Source organism: Garra rufa, chromosome 3 (genome assembly GCF_049309525.1).
Source record: "Garra rufa chromosome 3, GarRuf1.0, whole genome shotgun sequence".
NCBI lineage: Eukaryota > Metazoa > Chordata > Actinopteri > Cypriniformes > Cyprinidae > Garra > Garra rufa.
The window spans coordinates 42,339,251-42,358,008 of NC_133363.1; the positions used below are offsets into that span (position 1 = coordinate 42,339,251).

An 18,758-nucleotide genomic window follows, 5' to 3' on the forward strand; every position below is an offset into this window, starting at 1 on the left:
ACAACATCCAAAAGTTTCCATTTTCAAATTGTGCAGGATGTTAAAATTGTTTTGAAGTCATAACATAATATTCTGCAAGTAATTGTGTGCAAAATTAGGCTTTATTTATCAAAACTCTGTGTGCAAATCATACTTAGCGTGAAAAGGAATAAAAGATGTCGGAGTTTTACTGTCTGTAGTGTTGGAAACTGCAGTGATTCTTACATATAGTTATTTTTTCAGTTTTGCGGAAATCTATATAGAGGCTCATATTTCCAATTAGCCTGTGTAGGCTATATTGCTCTTCCATGCATCTTGCTTTTTCTTATTAATATTATGAGACAAGTTAAATGAAGGTCATTTGAATTCCACAGATACAAAAAAAAACATATTTTTAGAATATGCTCGGAGTCCCAGAACATCTGGTGTTTCTTATTCTCCAGCTTCCAACAACTAAGTCAGCATGTCAGCGGTATCACAAACCACCATGTATCCCATTATGCTCTGCATAGACAATGAAGAACATTTTTTAAACAATGACCTCCAGATTTTAGGTCAGTAAGTTATAACAGCTTTCTTGTCATGAGAGTAGAGTTCCAGAAATAATGATTCCAATAATATGATTTTGGCCGACCATCAGACTTAAAATGACTGCTGTCCAACTCCATTCTTTTATGCATCTTAAATCTCTTGAAAACTGCATTAAAGCATGTAAAGCTCCTTCACAGGAACCACTTAATAAATACTGAATTTCAACAGGGCAACTGGACTGAAACTAATCGCAGCTGTTTTGAACTACAGAAACTGGTTCATTTCTCTGTTTAAAGTCTGCAGCTGTTTTACTGATTTCACTGAGTGGGTCAGTTATATGAAAATGAGATTTTAAAGGGCCTTAATCCAAGTAACACTTTCTTGTATCTAAAACAAGACCATTCGTATTTCAATATTTTAGATCTGTTTTGATCTGACTTTCCATTGAACCTGTTATTCTATCCGGATTCCAATCACACAGGTTTGTGTTCTGCTGATACAGTGGATTTGTTCTGCCGATTCTGACATCATGGCTGAAAAGCCACAGTGTATTGCTGTTGGCTCTTTAGAGTTACAAATCATTCATATTGTTTATCAACACATTCAGAGGGACAGATGGGAAAGAGCATGCTATGTGTTCAAAAAGAGTCATGTAATGGCTTTCATGTGTTTGAAATACATGGATGTCATTCTTGAATGGCTTTCCTCTGCATGTTGCATAACTAAACATACTCCCAGCAACGAATATCTCACCACAGCGCCGACACAACTGTGAATCATTACGGAAAAAGAAAAAAAAACTGTGTGTTTTTGTCTCTGTCTGTTTTTATACACCCTGTATAAAATCTGAATACCTTCTTACAAGATCCATTTTTTTGCTACTAGGACTTAAAAAAAACCCCTCAATATCTGTCAGTAGAGACTCTTTTTTTCCCCCTTGAGGTTATTGTTCCAGAACACCCCTGGCTGGAAAGCCAGCAAATTAGTCTACTGTACAAGAGCAGTAGATGGTGCTGAACCCATGTTGTTGTTTCATGGCAGAGAGCCGACCCTATGGCTCAGGGCTGAGCTATATAAGTACCGGACACAGACCTGGACTTCTCATTCACTCTCTCTCCTCCTCATTCCAACTATTTAGCAACTGCTTTGTAAATAAACCACAGAAACAAGCAGGAGTACAAACGCTTTCCATTTCACAGAGAAACCCTTGGTAAGGTATCATATTCTTGCTTTTTATCTTTTTTAGCGTAACCACATTTTGTGGCGTTGGATTCAGAAAATAATACTTTCTAAATTGTTCTCTGTAGAAAGAGATGTTCCCACTGTTGTAGATTTTCTATTGGTCATACGGATTTTATAAGCAAAATTGTCTGTTATGTCATGAATTTGTGTGTTTTCTGTAAGTACAATTGATTTTTATCTACATACAGTACTGCATAGTTTGATTGAGACATTAAACCAACACTATCAATTAAAGAGCTGTTGCATTTTGTAGTAATTTTGTATTGAATATTGCGTCCTATTTTTTAAGTTGTAGCAAATGCAAATACAGAAACTTAAAACTGACTGCTTTAAAAAAATATTTTGTTATGCTTTACACAAATTGTTTGTCCATGTGGAATATATAGTTAGGTCTGAGTTTTTTGGCAGGATGTAAAAACAGTTGTGCATTCCCTTGACATGCAGTGATGGCTCTCACAGATGTGATATTTGAGAGCAGCTAAAAATCTAAGTACTTAAGCTCTTTCTCTGCAGCTTGTCTTTGTTTCAGCATGAGTTTTCAAGAATTCTTTCCGCAGTCTTTCAGCTGTTTCTGTACAATGGAGTGTTTTTATGTGAACTAATTTTAGAATTCTTCTCAGGTCAGTTTGAATTTCGAAAGGTTGAAATAAGTTCATAACAAGTTTGATTTACCGGAATGAAAACACTACGGTACATTTCCCTCTGTGCAATTTACTAATCGTCTTCATATTCATATCTGATTGGCACTAGATCTGTGACTGGACTATTCTTAGTGTGGAGGAAGGCGTGTGTGAGAGGTCGGAGTCTCTTTCCTGGAGGTCGGGGGTCATTAGCAGGGAGCCAGGATGGGCTGCCTCTCAACATTGATCTTTCTTCTGTTTCTGTTGGGAATTACAGGCACCTTTTCTCAAGGTTTGGTTCCCCAATGAATTTTAATAACATTTCACACTGAATTGCTAATGGGAGTTATTGCTAAAACAGTTGTCTGGCATGTCACTGCTCATGGCAGAAGCTGATTTCAACAGGATATTGACAGCTGGCTTTTAGAAACATGACTCTTCCAATACCTCAACCCCCAAAACTCTCTTCAGCAAACCATTACTGAAGGCTACATTGTTCTAGTTTCCTCAGTATATCCATAAGCTGAGGTGTTTTGCGAGCCAGCAGCAGAAAGCCACCTGCTAGCAATTGGTTCTACTCTGTGTGTGAACCACTAGCGATAATCTCTTTCTGAAGTAAATCTAAAGGGTGAAAAATCACAGGAAAACCGCATTAAAAATCCATCAATAGACTGCATCATTGTAAAACTAGAAAACAAATAGAGAAGAAACTAATAGTTTCTTTATTAGGGCCATGGAGAAGCATCATGGGAACATCATGGAAACCAAACCCAGCTGTGTATCATAATGAAGGTAGGTTTGAATGTTTTTAAAAGTACATAACCAATGAAATATTTTTAAAAGTGAGCCAAACTGGTAATTAAGGCCATCAAAAACTCTTCTTTTCACCAGACAATTATGAGTGGACCACGTGGTTCAATGTAGATCACCCTGGAGGAAAAGGAGACTACGAGAAGCTGAATGCCATTCGCTTTTATTATCGAGCCCGTGTCTGTGAGGTTCCTCGAGCTCTAGAGGCCCGCACTACGGAGTGGATCCCAGCTCGCAGCACTGGGGAAAGAGTACATGCTGACCCAGCTGTGGGCTTCTGGTGTGTCAATGATGAACAGCCTGTTGGGAAGAACTGCTCAAACTATGCTGTACGCTTCCTGTGCCCGAAAGGTGAGTAAATGAGGCTGTACAAATCAAGTGATGTTTCCATGTTCAAAACTCAGTGTTACAGTTGAGGTCAAACATTTACATCCCCCTTTCAGAATCTGCAAAATGTTAATTATTTTTCCAAAATAAGAGGGATTGTACAAAATGCATGTTATTTTTTATTTAGTACTGACCTGAATAAGATATTTCAAATAAAAGACATTTACATATAGTCCACAAGAGAAAATAATAGTTGAATTTATAAAAATGGCCCTGTTCAAAAGTTTACATCCCCTTGATTCTTAATACTGTGTTATCTGAATGATCCACAGCTGTTTTTTTTGTTTTGTTTTTTGTTTAGTGACACTTTTTGAATTTGAAGATCAGGGTAAATGTAACTTATTTTGTCTTCTGGAAAACATGTAAGTATCTTCTGTAGCTTTTGAAGGGCAGTACTAAATGAAAAAAAAAAAAAAATAGGCAATGGAAAAAAATGTACACATCTTTATTCTGTTTAAAAGTTTTTACCCCCTGCTTTTAATGCATGTTTTTTCCTTCTGGAGCATCAGTGAGTGTTTGAAACTTCTGTAATAGTTGCATATGAGTCCCTCGGTTGTCCTCAGTGTGAAAATATGGATCTCAAAATCTGAAGGATTTTTCTGAAGAACAGCAGGCAGTTTAACTGTTCAGGACAAACAAGGGACTCATGAACCACTATCACTAAACAAAAAAACAGTATTAAGAATAAAGGGGATATAAACTTTTGAATGGGGTCATTTTTATAAATTCAACTATTATTTTCTCTTTTAGACTATGTGTAAACATCCTTTATGTGAAATATCTTATTTAGGTTAGTAAATAACCTAAATATGCATTTTGTATGACCCCTCTTATTTTGGAAAAATAATTAGCATTTTGCAGATTCTAAAAGGAGGATGTAAACGTTTGACCTCAACTGTATTGTGCACATTTTCTCTGATAATAACAGTGAGTTGATTTAAATATGCAAATTAAATATGAAAAGGAGATTTGTTAATGTTACTGCAGAAATAATTTTTCAAAAAATGTATTATTTTGTATTTACCATGAGTTAACATCACAGTTTTTGATTTTTGATGACACCCTAGAAATTAAGCACAATCTCTCTCTCTCACCATCCAGAAATTGTTCCAGATGTTGAAGAAGTGATATGGGGTCCATGGTCAGACTGGAGTCCGTGTCCAGCTCAGTGCGATCAGGTTGCAATAGAGCATCGCTCTAGAAGCTGCAAATCCAGTTCCAAACAATGCAATGGTCAAACTGTCGAGGCCAGGTCATGCAAAGGGCCACCTTGTCCACGTAATGCATTTACTTGGTTTCCTATAGATTAAAAATTATAATTCTCTTGTCAATTAGAATTTCAATAGTCAAAACCATATGCAATAATTTATCTAATTTACCTTATATTTGTTCAAAAATCTATTTTCTTATTTTTAGGCTGTGATCTGCAGTGTGTAATGGGCAAGGTAAACGATGAGTGCGATGGCTGCATGTGCCAGGATCATACCGTTTTAGGATCAGTCCGTAGTGCCGGGGGTCTCCCTGCACCTGGAGCTGCCATCCTCCGTGCTGGGTCCAGCCCCAAACTCCTCACTGTAACTGATCACAATGGCCATTTTCAAGTCCCTGGAATCTGCCCAGATGGCAACACGATGCTAATGATCAAGCTGAAAAACCACGCTCCACAACAAGTCACTATACCCAAAAGCACTGAACGCACCTCCGTTGTTCATTTGAAGCTGGAGAGAGCAAGTAATGCATCTTTAATGACCTTGAATCCATTTGACCTATGAACTATGATCTGTTATTATTATTATAGTATTAGCGTAAGAATACCATCTCAAGAAGATCTTCTGAGTGAAATGTTACTTTTAGTGGTCCAGTTTGGCCTGTAGTTTTTGCTGGCTCTACTACAAAAGAATAATCAATTATTGAGTTAGAATTTTTATTAAACCTCGTCTGCAATTCATTAACACACTTTTGTTGTATACCGTGTAAAACATTACTGATTGGTTTGTAGTTTAATACGTTTATACTGATGCTTCCGAGACTATCACAAGTCATTTTGACAATTTCAATAAAAACCTCATTCATGTTAGCTAGCTTTATAAAATTATCATGGTAAAGCATCACTGGATACCAAACATTTAAGTTTGAAAAGCATGAAAATTAATGTACAAAATCAATGACTCTAATGCAATATCAATGTGTTCCTCAGAAAAACTGTATGTGTTGAAAAACCCTGAGAACAAGGCCAGGAGGGAAGGTCAGACAGCTGCCTTCTGTTGTAAGACTGATGGCACACCTGAACCAAACCAATATGAATGGTAAGCTTTCAGATGTAAATTGATGTTCATAATGAAATTTCAGCAGATTAAACTGTGTTTCCTTATCTGATGGTATTGAGAAAACAGAAAATGACAAACACTCTTATAAAAAGTCAAAGCCCTTGTGTTTTATGTTCCTTCAATAAATAAATACATAAATAAAGACAGGGTTATATGAGGACAGTTCAGACCAACCAGGTTATCATGAAGTTATTTCTTCAAGCAACAATCATTTTAAATGTGAGAAAAACTTTGATAATCGCTGTTATTAATCTTTAGGTTCCACAACGGTACTCTGCTGGACAGAAGTCAATATCAGTATGACGAGACACTGGTTTTGAGGAATCTCACTTTGGACCATATAGGAGAATACTACTGCAGAGCCAGTAATGAGAACGGAGCCATCAAATCTAAGCCAGCCACCCTCACAGTTATTGGTGTGCCCTATCATCCTACTTTTAAAGGATTAGTTCACAGAATGAAAATTCCCTGATATTTTCTCACCCCCATGTCATCCGAGATGTTCATGTCTTTCTTTCTTCAGTCAATTGTTTTTTTGTTTTGTTTTTTGAGAAAAAATATAGTCTCCATATAGTGGACTTCAGTGGTAGCCAACAGGTTTAAGGTTAAAATAGCAGTTTTAATGCAGGTTCAAATGGCTCTACATGATCCGAACCAAGGAATAAGGATTATTAAAGTAATTTTGTAAAAAAAAAAAAAAAAAAAAAAAAAAAAAATGCTTGTCATGCACTAGCTCAACCTCACACTTTACATTGTCACATTGGAAAGTAGGCAGAAGTACCAACCCAGTGTTTACAAAGCGAATGTTCAAAAAAGTCTAATGCCCTTTCCAAAAAAGGTAAAACAATGATCTTGGACGATTTTGAAGTTGGAGGAGAAAATGAGATGAAGTTTTTCACCCTAACCTATCTTTTTTTGAACCGGAGTACACAGATTAAGAGCTAACCATGCTTGACCTATCCAATGTGATTACGTAATGTGTGAAGTTGCGCATTGCAAAGGTCATGCTAGACAAGCATTTGTGGGTAAAAAATATACACATTTTTAGTGTTTTTAGAAAATGACTGATCATTTCGCTAGATAAGACACTTATTTCTTAGGTAGGATCATATAAAGCTTTTTGAGACTGCAATTTGGACCTTCAACCCATTGGCTCCCACTGAACTCCACTATATTGAGAAAAATCCTGGAATGTTTTCCTCAAAAACCTTTAAAAAAAATTTGACTAAAGAAAGAAAAACTTGAACATCTTGAATGACATGGGGGTGAGTAAATGATCAGGGAATTGTTATTCTGGAAACTAATCCTTTAACTACATATATTTCATATTACTTTAAAATTGATCAAATACTTAAATAGTCTGGCCTCGGTTTGGTATTTATCTGTTTTGTATTTATTTCTATAAAGGTCAAAATGCACCATCATGCAACCCTAAGCCTGATTCCCATATGATCCAACTACCACATGACTGCTTTCAAAACAAGACTAACTCTTTATATTATGACGTGGGGAGATGCCCAACAACTACGTGCACAGGAAAGCTGGATAACGGCATCAGGTGCAAGGACTCAGTTTCCTACTGCTGTGGAATTTCAAACATGGAGGAGAAAGAGATTACATGTCAGGGATATCAGTTGCCCATCATGGTAGTGACTCAGTGCGGTTGTAAAACATGTGTGGACACGAAGGCTATCGTTCGTGGACATGCTATCGCAGCAGACACTGGTGAGCCCATGAGATTTGGACACGTCTACATGGATGGCGCAAGAGTAAGTCGAACTGGATATAAAGGCACATTCTCTATCCAGGTACCAACAAACACAGAACGTCTGGTCCTCACCTTTGTGGACAACATGCAGAAGTTTGTGAATACCACCAAAGTGCTACCATTTAATCCTAAAGGAGGAGCTGTGTTCCACGAGATCAAGCTGTTGAGGAAAAAGCCAGCTGTGATTATTAGCTCAAGAGATACTAATAAGCTAGATCTTGGTGAGGTAGAAGGCGAGGATCCCATTGCTGAGATCGAGATCCCACCAAATGCATTCTATAAAGAAAATGGAGAGGTGTTCATGGGAAACGTCAAGGCCAGTGTGACTTTCCTTGACCCTAGGGATGTATCAACAGCAGCGGCTGCCCAAAGTGATCTTAACTTCATTGGCGATGAAGGTGACACTTTGCCCTTGAGGACCTATGGAATGTTCTCTGTGGACTTCAGGGATGACGAAGGAGGCGAGTCACTCAACGCCGGAGAGGTGAAAGTGCGTCTCGATGCAGAACAAGTGAAGATGCCCGAGCACTTGAAAACAATGAAATTATGGTCCCTTAATCCTGACACAGGTTTGTGGGAGGAGGAAGGCCAGTTCCGTGCTGAGAAGCAGCAACGGGGGAAAAGAGAGGAGAGGACCTTCCTCATAGGCAACATGGAAATCCGTGAAAGACGGCTGTTTAACTTGGATGTACCTGAGAACAGAAGATGTTACGTGAAAGTGCGGGCTTTCCGTGGCGAACGGTACATGCCTAGTGAGCAAACTGAAGGAGTTGTGATGACTTTAATAAATATGGAGCCCACACCAGGGTTTTCAACCAACCCTCGAGCTTGGGGTAGATTCGATAGTGTCATCACTGGTCCAAATGGTGCATGTCTTCCAGCCTTCTGTGATGAACAGAAACCAGATGCATATTCAGCATACGTCATGGCCAACCTTGGGGGAGAAGAACTGGAGGCAGTAGCATCCTCTCCAAAGTTGAATCCTAACACCATTGGCGTCCCGCAACCTTATTTGAATAAACTTAACTACAGACGCACAGACCATGATGATCCCAAAATAAAGAAGACAGCGTTCAGCATCAATGTGGCCAAACCTCGGTCGAACACTGCTGAGGAGGCCAATGGTCCGGTTTATCCATTTGACAAACTTAAAGAGTGTGAGGAAGCTCCATTCAGTGCAGCTCACTTCCGTTTCTCAAGAGTTGAAGGAGATCGGTATGATTACAACACTGTGCCTTTTAATGAGGACGATCCCATGAGCTGGACTGAGGACTACTTGAGTTGGTGGCCAAAACCCATGGAATACAGGGCCTGCTACATTAAGATAAAACTCAATGGTGCCCATGAGCTCAACGTTCGGTCTCGCAATATGGGAGGAACCCATCCAAAAACTGTTGGCCAACTGTATGGCATTCGTGACACCAGAAGCATCCGAGACATGGAGCAGTCAACTGTTTCAGCAGTGTGTGTAGAGTTTAAGTGCAGTGGGATGCTGTACGATCAAGACCGAGTGGATCGGACCCTTGTGAAAGTAATGCCTCAGGGCAGCTGCAAGCGAGACAGTGTAAACAGCATGTTACAGGAATACTTGGTGAACCACCTCCCACTAGCTGTCAACAACGACACAAATGAGTTCACCATGCTTGCACCTCTAGACCCACTGGGCCACAACTACGGTATATATACAGTGACTGACCAAGATCCTCGGACAGCCAAAGAAATTGCGCTTGGCCGTTGCTTTGATGGCACATCAGATGGCACCTCTCGAGTCATGAAGAGCAACGAAGGAGTGGCATTATCATTCACCTGTGGTGATAAAGAGGTCACTAGGCAGAGTATGTTCCAGCAGATGCAGAACTCACTGGGTCAGGCCACAGCTGGAAGTGCAAGGCCAGGAAGAGGAAACCGGAGACAGAGAGGGGGCTCAACAGCACCTCGCAATAGTAGGAGGAGGAGTACTCGTAATTCTTACACACGTACCCAGACCGTTGGTTGATATTCAAAGAACTTAAAAACTCTACATAAGACAAGGCAGACCCATTCCCTATGGGGACTGCTTTTATGGGAGTTTGTCATGTTTAACTCAGAGTTACTGGATTTAAGCCATTTTAAAACTTGACAGCTGTAGATGTATTTGAACATGTCTGGGGTAATATTGCTGATAAGATCAACAGGCAAAAAATATTTCATTTTCATATTAGAGTGAAGAAGAAAGCCTGTTTACTTTATTAAAAACCAAAACCTAAAAAAAAAAAAAACTAAAATCATATTTTTTTAAACAGCAACTCCAACTTTCTGTGTGCTTCATATAATTTTTCATTTATGTATTTTCTGTTGACTTGTACTGTGGTAAATATTTTACTACTTGAAACTGTAAATACTCAAATATTTATTGCATACTTCAGAGTATCAAAAACAAAGCAGTAGAACATCACATTTCCACCCGAACAAACATGTATGCCATTTATTACTCCTTAATTAGAAAACTCTGAAGTTGTCCAAACCCCTTTACAAAAATACCAAGTGATACCTCTAGGCCAATGATTTTATTAAATTAGATCTTAAAAAACAATGCTTTAGCATCTCTTTGTTTCTGTCCAATTTTAACAATTTGTGAGATCTTTTTAACTGTTTTTTATAATTATTTTTGCTGATAAGTTTGCATTTCATTTCACTTCATACATGCCTGTAGAAGCTTACTGTATGACGACGAGTCAAACAAAATCAAGAGACCCATGGACCAGTTGCTTCAATTAGTGATGATTAAAACTGATCATATACTGTCATATGAGCAGCAATATTGAATATCATTCATGTGCAGCAATACTGAGTTCATTTAAAACGTACTTTGGCGGAAAGAAACAACTGCACAACAGGTAATCTATTCTGAATTCATATGAAGGCAATGTCAACAGATTCAAGATGATGCTTGGCTTCAGTTTTAAGTTAATTTTTTCCTTGCTTTTGTTTAGTAAGTGTGCCACCTCTTGTTCATCATGTAGTGTTGACTCAAAGCACTGACAAACATCTGATTTTGATTTCAAATGTTGAATGGTTCACACAGGGAAAACTGATACTGTTTCCAATCGTGCATAAATATGCAAGAAAAGTACAACCATACTTTCAATAAGGACATTCTTGGAAGAAATTAATTTGCATAGAGCATCACATTTACTTCTGTGTAACTGAAACTGCACAGCTTTAAAACCATAAGTCACTTTCAATGAAAACAAAAGAGATATCATCTGCAAAGTTCTCTATAAGGCATTGAAATGCTTATTTAAGCCAATCAGAGGAAACCCCTCCAACAAAAACATCCCACATCATACAGTCTGTTTTAGAAATAAAAATGAGATTTCAAGGCCATCTGAATAAATTTTCTTTTCCCCCATTTGCCGTTGGGGTGCAATGGGCTGATAGCAGCTTTATGAGGAGTCTGTCACCACTGGAACCAAGTAAAGGGTTGACACATTGTTCAGTGTCCAAGATGGCACTGAGAAGCATGAAAGGGTAATGTTGCATGTCTGCAAGGGCATCTGGGCACAGAGGGAATGGGAAGAGGGGCGATGAACCTTCGTCACATGAAGTCATCATATTCATTGCCATAGCCATCGTCAAAACCACCATAATCAAAGTCATCTCTCATGTTTGCTTTCAATCCACCACCAGGGACTACACCTTTCTTCTTTTTCTTATTTGCCTTCTTTTCCTGTAAATAATCGCAACAAATTAATTTTGCTGTTAATACTTTAATTATAATAAACAATACAGAATTATAAATAACTCTTAGCGTCTGTATATAAGATCATCAACTGAGCAAGAATCAAGCTATTTTCCACTTAAAAGAGGTTTTAAGAAGTTACTCTATAATTCACCTCACCTTTTCTTGCTTTTGTCTTTCACTGAGAAGAACAGACAAAGAATTACTAATTTTTTTCAGGTCATCGACTTCCACTACACAAAGGGAGAAAAAAAAAACATTAGTCTTCAGACACGTGCAAGGTTTTATATTTATCAAAAAGGCTCTGGAAATATCAGTAATTCAACCATTATTGGCTGTGTCTCATTTAGAAGGCTGCGCCCTCCGGAGGTCGAATCCTCTGGAGGTTGCATCCTTTGTAGGATGTGTAAACGAAGTGTCCTCAACTTAGAAACAAACGAGATGGCCTTTGTAGGACGGGCGGAAAAGGAAACAGGATTTATCACGTTGCTATGCCAACACATTTAGAGCATTGTTACGCTCTCACATTACTTAAATTAAGGAACAAAGTTCATCTGTTAAGATAAATTAAGAACAAAGTTTATCCGTTTTTACTGATTTAAATTCTAAACACCACATCTTTGCTTATGTGTATACATCTGCCAGCGCCGGCATTTTTTAAAATTAACGACAGTTGTTTGCAACGCAAAGAATTGTGGGTTATCTGTAGTGGCAAAGGATACACCTCATGCATCCTTCGAATTTCTGTGAAAGAAGGGCGCATTCGAAGGTCGCATTTGAAGTGTCCTACTTGCTTTTCTGAAATGAGACAGCCTCGATGACGTATGCAGCCTTCGAATGCGACCTCCGGAGGACGCGGCCTTCTAAATGAGACACAGCTAGTAAAATATAAAAAGTGACAAATATCCACATTCAACTAACAAAAAATATTTCCGTACTTACACGAAATACAAAGCTCTCGAAACAGTGATTCCAAAAAGCTGGAATAATGCACTGATTTTTCAAACTGTGTTATCTTATCTTTCAGTAATTTTTCAAATGCAACAAAGTCATCTTTGGATGAAGGGCACATGGCTTCAATTCCAGAGGCATTGTTTGTTGTGATAACAGTAGTAGAGGCATTTGCAGCAGCAGGATCAACACCTGAAATCAGAATGATTATTCAGTGATTAACTGCTAAATACAGACTTGGAAGACTTTACATATAGTGCAGTTCACACAGCTTGTTTCTTACCAAACGCTTCACGGGCCAATTCCAAGTCTGCCTCCTCCTGCAGTTTCTTCAGCCGAAGCCTCTCTGCATGCTGCTCCTCTGGCGACAGAGTCTCACTTTGTGCTGTGTCTTCCACCTATTCACAGGTTTCAAAAACAAAGGTTAAACGGTTTAGCCCCTTAGCATCCTTGTAAAATTACCCTTAAAACACAGTGTATCGCGGACAGTACAGTGGAATGCTAACAGGTTAAAATATGCAAAACAATGAGTATTAGAAAGAAAGGGATTAATTCATTGAGTTATTATGCAAGTATTGTTTTTTTTCTTACCTTATTTTTCAACTCCTCTTGTTTTTTCTTCAGCAAATTTTCTTTCTCTTTTATCTTATCACTTAATTTCTTCTTTTCAGGGGGTTTCTCTATAAGAAATGTAAATTAAAGCATAAAAGTTCTTTCCACTTGGGTTAAAGAAAAACAGTAATAAAATAACACACCCAAAAGATCCATGTATTGCAGAGCTTTACAAACAAGAAATGGCTCTGTCTACAGCATGTTTACGTTGTATAATCTGACCACTCAGAGATTAGGGCTGTGAGATATTGAAGAAAAATGTGATACGCGATAATTAAATAATGTGATCTTCAATATCCAATACGACAATGCTTGAAGTGTCAGTTCCGTGAACTTCTATAACTACCTTGTGTGTCATATATATATATGTGAGTACACCCCTCACATTTCAGCAACCATTTTAGTATATCTTCTCAAGGGACAATACTATAGAAATGAAACTGGGATGAGTCTTGAGTGAACTTGTCCAGTCTGTCAATATTTTGTGTTAACACCATTGTTATCTGGCACTGCCAAACTGCATAGAAATTAACCAGAGCTGCACAGGTTGTTGCTGGGATCCTCTTCCACTCCTCACAGAGCCACTTCTCCACCTTACGCTTGAGGATGCCCCACAGTTGCTTAATAGGGTTCAGGTCTGAAGGCATACTTGGCCACCCATCACCTTCACCTTCAGCTTCCTCAGCAAGGCAGTTGTCATCTTGGTGCTGCGTTTGGGATCGTTATCATGTTGGAAAACTGCCGTTCAGCCTAGTTTCTGGAGGGAAGGCATCATGTTCTGCTTCAGAATGTACAGTACATAATGGAATCCATGTTTCCCCTCAATGAACTGCAGCTCCCCAGTACCAACAGCACTCATGTAGCTACCACCACCATGCTTCACTGTAGGCAAGACACAATTTTCTTGTTTCTCCTCACCAGGGCATCGCCACACACGCTGGACACCATCTGAGCCTAACAAGTTTATCTTATAGTCTCATCAGACCACAGGACATGGTTCCAGTAATTCATGCTCTTGGACAGGTTGTCTTCAGCAAACTTTTTGTGGGCTTTCTTGTGAGCCAGCTCAGAAGAGGCTTGCTTCTGGGATGAAGCCTATGCAAACCGACTTGTTGCAGTGTGTGGCATATGGTCTGAGCACCGACAAGCTGACCTTCTACTTCTGCAACCTCTAAAGCAATGTTGTCAGCACTCATGCATCTGTTTTTTGAAGCCAGGATCTGCACCGACGCACAAAACGAGTACTTACTTAACTTCGTTGATCGACCTTGCAAGGCTTGTTCCGAATGGAACCCACCTTGGAAATTCTCTGTATGACCCTGACCACTGTAGTGTAACTCGGTTTCAGAGTGTTACTGAACCTCTAATAGCCTTGGCCATCTTTGCGGAGAGAAACAATTCTAATTCTCAAAGCCTCAGAGAGTTCTTTGCCATTAGATTCCATGTTGAACATCCAGTGGTCAGTATGAGAGAATTGTATTTAAAACACTAAATTTTAACTGCTCTAACATAAAGATACACAACTTTGTATGGTCCTGTCAGGCAGATGAAATATAAACATGATGAATAGGACATGTGGCTTTGCATGATTAAGCAACATTCTGCTGTTATCACTTAGGGTGTACTCACTTTTGTTGCCAGCTGTTTTGGCAATAATGGCTGTATGTTGAGTTATTTTCAGAGGACAGTAAATCTAAACTGCTATACAAGCTGTACATTGACTACTCCAAAATATATCCAAGTTTAATTTCTATAATATTGTCCCTTGAGAAGATATATTAAAATGGTTGCTGAAATGTGTGGGGTGTACTCACTTTTGTGACATACTGTGTATATGTATATATATATATATATATATATATATATATATATATAGTATATATAGTTATTTATATATATGTATGTATGTCAGTGTTTTTCAACCACTGTGCCGTGGTACACTAGTGTGCCGTGAGAGATCGTCAGGTGTGCCGTGGAAAATTATTCAATTTCACCTAATTGGTCTAAAACATTTTTTGGAAACTAATAAGTTATCAGCTCTGTGTTCATACAAACAGGTCCAGGTTTCACACTGAGTAGGTAGAAATATGAAAGATCAAAAAACTGTTTTCATTGTGTTTATTTGATTCCTATTCAAGACACCTAAATAAGAATGACTGTATATTGCACTTTTTATTTAAAAGAAGAAAAAATATGAAAGATAAAATACTTTTTTCTTTGTGTTTATTTGATTCCTGTTCAAGACACTTCGATAAGAATGGCTGTATATTGTTAATATAGGCTGCAGAATTTCATTTTTTTTACAGTTTCGATTGTTGGTGTGCCTTGTGATTTTTTTTCAATTAAAAATGTACCTTGGCTCAAAAAAGGTTGAAAAACACTGATGTATGTAACATAAAATCCTGTGAAACCACAACAAATTCCTTGTGTTTGCAGACACTTGGCAAATAAAGTTTATTCTTGTTCAGATTTTAATATAACTAGCATACGTGTTTTACTTTTTGTAAGAAGAAAGCACCCATACAACAACTTCTGAAAGTGAACAGTATTGTTTTACTCTAGCATTACATAATGCTATTTTAACATTAGTATAATCATTTTAATCATCTACTGAGTAACTATAGGAAATGAATAATAAAAAGGAGAAATAAAACACTGCTTAGTCTTCACTCTACAGATTCAATATACACTGATTCTTATTTAAGCTACTAAAGTTATTTAGGCAAGAGCAGTGATTTTCTCTCTGTCTTTTGTTCATGGCCCCAAATATAGCAAGCTGTAGCGATATGTACATTTGTGATATTTTGATAATTTCGATATATTGCACAGCCCTAACAGAGCTCAATACCTGCTTTTGTTTCTTCAACTTTCTTTTCTTCTTCCTTCTCCTCCTCCTCATCATCCCAATTGTCCTGCAAAAAGAAAAAATGCGTATGTAAGCAATAAAATAATTTTAACTTAACTATAATGTTTCCATGCCCTATTTACTTGTTTTTTTAAGCAGTAGTGTAATAAGCAAGATTATGTAATGATTCACATATACCTTACATATATTCCTTACATATACCATATCTTCGTCATTAAAGGGATAGTTTACTCAAAAATGTCATTCCAAACCCAAAAGACCTTCGTTCATCTTCGGAAAACGCATGCTTACTGCGTTTTTGTGCCTTGACCGTGGTAGGACCCTTGCTGTCTATGGAGGACCAGAAAGCTCTCTGATTTTATCAAAAATACTTTTATTTGTGTTCTGAAGATGAACAAAGGTCTTAGGGGTTTGGAATGACATGAGGTAAGTAATTAAAGACTGTTTTTTTTTTAGGTGAACTAACCCTTTAAATTAATAAGAGAACAAGTATCTTATATTATTTTGGCCATTATAAAAAATAGAGTAATAAAACAACAGTTTTTACAAATATGTGACAAATTCATAAAACAGTGAATACTGAAGTGGCAGAAATGGTTGTGAAGCAATTTAAAACGAAACCGCTTTTTATATTTGAGCTGAGCAATAAGAAGTGAGTGTGGTACAGAAATTAACACGACTTTTTAAGGCAAAAAAAAATTATAATTTTGAAGTTCCCTGACATTTCCAGGTTTTCCATGGCCGTGGACACCCTGCCGAATACTGTCATTCTAGAAAAGTTCATTTGAACTCTTGAGGACTCGGTTAGCAGGTTCATTCGGGGAGTCTTTTCCAGAGCGGTCTTTTGCAGTAAATGACAACAATACACCCGCGCGCGCACGCGCACACACACACACACACACACACACACACACACACACACACACACACACACACACACACGAGGCGCGTGAGAGAATTCTAGATCTGCGCGTCAACAGGACACGCAACATGACTCAATCGCGTCATGACGTCAACAGGAACTCAACCAGCTGCTGCTGTATGGCGCAAAATTACAGCATCCATATGACAGCGACTGTTACGATATAGAACATAAACTGAAGTCCAAAAAATAAACAAATATGTAAAAAAAAAAAAGAGTGAAGGGTTTTAAAAGTATTGACATTCACTGGAACATGTTAGCAAAGTGTCGAGAGCGGTGTACCACGTTCTCTGCTAACTAGTAACGTTACATTACAAGCTAAAGTAGCTACAACAGCTGTAACTAAGACGAGCAATATATCTTTAAATTGAGTCAATAGTTGCAATGAACAAGTAATACAAATGAAAAAGTTGCTAATGAAGCTCCACATGGCCTGTCACTTGCTCGCTGTCGGAAATGGTTTCATACCAGTCAATAAATTTCAACCCTGAACACTCACATGGTGTGGCCGATGTGCTGTCAAAAATACCATATTAGTTTGATTAATCTTCAAAGGGTTGGCAGTTCATTATTGCTAAAAGAGAAACTGTCAGATAACAGATCCGTCAAGCTGGAAGATGACACGTTTGCTGACGTAAACACAGAAACTGTCAGTGTAACAGTAGTACTAGACAATCATGAACACGCAACTGGATACAGCTGGTCAATCTCTAAATAAAACGGGCCTATTCTAGGCTAGCTAAACGGCTAAAAATACACCATGATCGTGCTTATTAGTTTTGCCACCTTTAACCACATAACATACGATAAGGCAGAATTGAAAGGACTAAAACGCTCCTTAGTCATAAAGTTTTGATAACATGGCCATTAGCACGTTACCTTCACGTCTTCCTCCTCGTCCTCGCCTTCCCATCTATCCAGCAGCCCGGCGGCACTTACGATCGGCTCACTTGCCTCGAAGTTGTCAGCGTCTTTCGAAAAACAAAATAATGTCGTGGTTAAGAGAACGACCGACACTCTGTCATAGACTTAACTCTAAAATATGGAAGTAATCCTTACCCCAGTCGTCGGAATCCGCCATCTTGGCTAAGTGTGAGTTAGTTAAACTAGTGGCTGAGAGAAAGCATGTGCACAGTGCTGCTCTGATCTACGCGCTTCTGTCTTCATGCTGACGGGATACCGGAGGACTGGAGTCCGCGACACTGCGCTACAACGCCCCCGTGTGGCGCACAAGAGGACGAGTCATTACGGTTGTACAATGTCAAATGTCAGGTCATAAGCTAATAATAACAATTATAATGTTATGAATTATGATAATAATACGTGTATCATTATTATTATACTTAACAATAATAAGAGTTGTTGTTTTATAATTAAAAGTCTCTTAGTAATGTCTCTTGTATTACTTTATTTTCAAGGATATATGCGCTGGTTTATGCACAACAATACAAAATTAAAATACAGTCTGACATCAGGCAGCATGAAATATTATGACAAATAGGTAGAGTTACATAAGTTGCCAGAATAAATACATGAGTGAGTTTAAAAGTGAAAGAAAAAGAAGACTTCACAATCAAGTTTTTACTTTAAGCTAATTCAACTCCTTCTATACTTTCTATACTTTCACTGTATGAAAGCTGTTAAAAAATTAAATAAATAATACTAATAAAAACAGGTCGAGAAGTTGAATATAAAGCACAAGTCAAACCAAATCGATTAAGGCAATTACAGACCTAGGTTAATACATTATTCTCCAAGCAAGCAATTATTCAAAAACAATCAAACAAAATCACATTTTCACTGACCAACTATTATAAAGTGCTGAAAGAAATATTACTGTTCCTGTATTTCTCATATGTCTTATATATACAGTATTAAAGTTACATCATATTGCACATATTTGGAAAGAAAAGTTCAATTCAGTATAGCAGCAATTCAACAGCGATGGACCTAACTCATCCCAGAGAAAACAGCAGCATTATCAGGATGCTGGAGAGGTAGAAAAAATTACTAGGGTGCATT

General features: G+C 38.0%; 2 protein-coding genes across 2 annotated transcripts; one reads left to right on the top strand and one right to left on the bottom strand.

Annotated features, from left to right (window-relative positions):
• The first annotated feature begins 1,603 nt into the window (after positions 1-1,603).
• cilp (cartilage intermediate layer protein, nucleotide pyrophosphohydrolase) lies at positions 1,604-10,236 on the top strand. The gene is made up of 9 exons (XM_073836177.1): positions 1,604-1,720; positions 2,503-2,664; positions 3,102-3,164; positions 3,264-3,533; positions 4,671-4,847; positions 4,986-5,300; positions 5,767-5,875; positions 6,155-6,312; positions 7,304-10,236. Exons 2-9 carry the CDS (start codon positions 2,598-2,600, stop codon positions 9,658-9,660), a joined length of 3,516 nt encoding a protein of 1,171 aa, XP_073692278.1. The 5' UTR covers positions 1,604-1,720; positions 2,503-2,597; the 3' UTR covers positions 9,661-10,236.
• Positions 10,037-17,914, bottom strand: eif3jb (eukaryotic translation initiation factor 3, subunit Jb). Its single transcript, XM_073836178.1, has 8 exons — positions 17,796-17,914; positions 17,616-17,707; positions 15,797-15,860; positions 12,928-13,016; positions 12,620-12,734; positions 12,328-12,528; positions 11,545-11,618; positions 10,037-11,373 (listed from the first exon to the last, which is right to left on the bottom strand). Exons 1-8 carry the CDS (start codon positions 17,815-17,817, stop codon positions 11,242-11,244), a joined length of 789 nt encoding a protein of 262 aa, XP_073692279.1. The 5' UTR covers positions 17,818-17,914; the 3' UTR covers positions 10,037-11,241.
• Between the last annotated feature and the right edge of the window lie 844 nt (positions 17,915-18,758).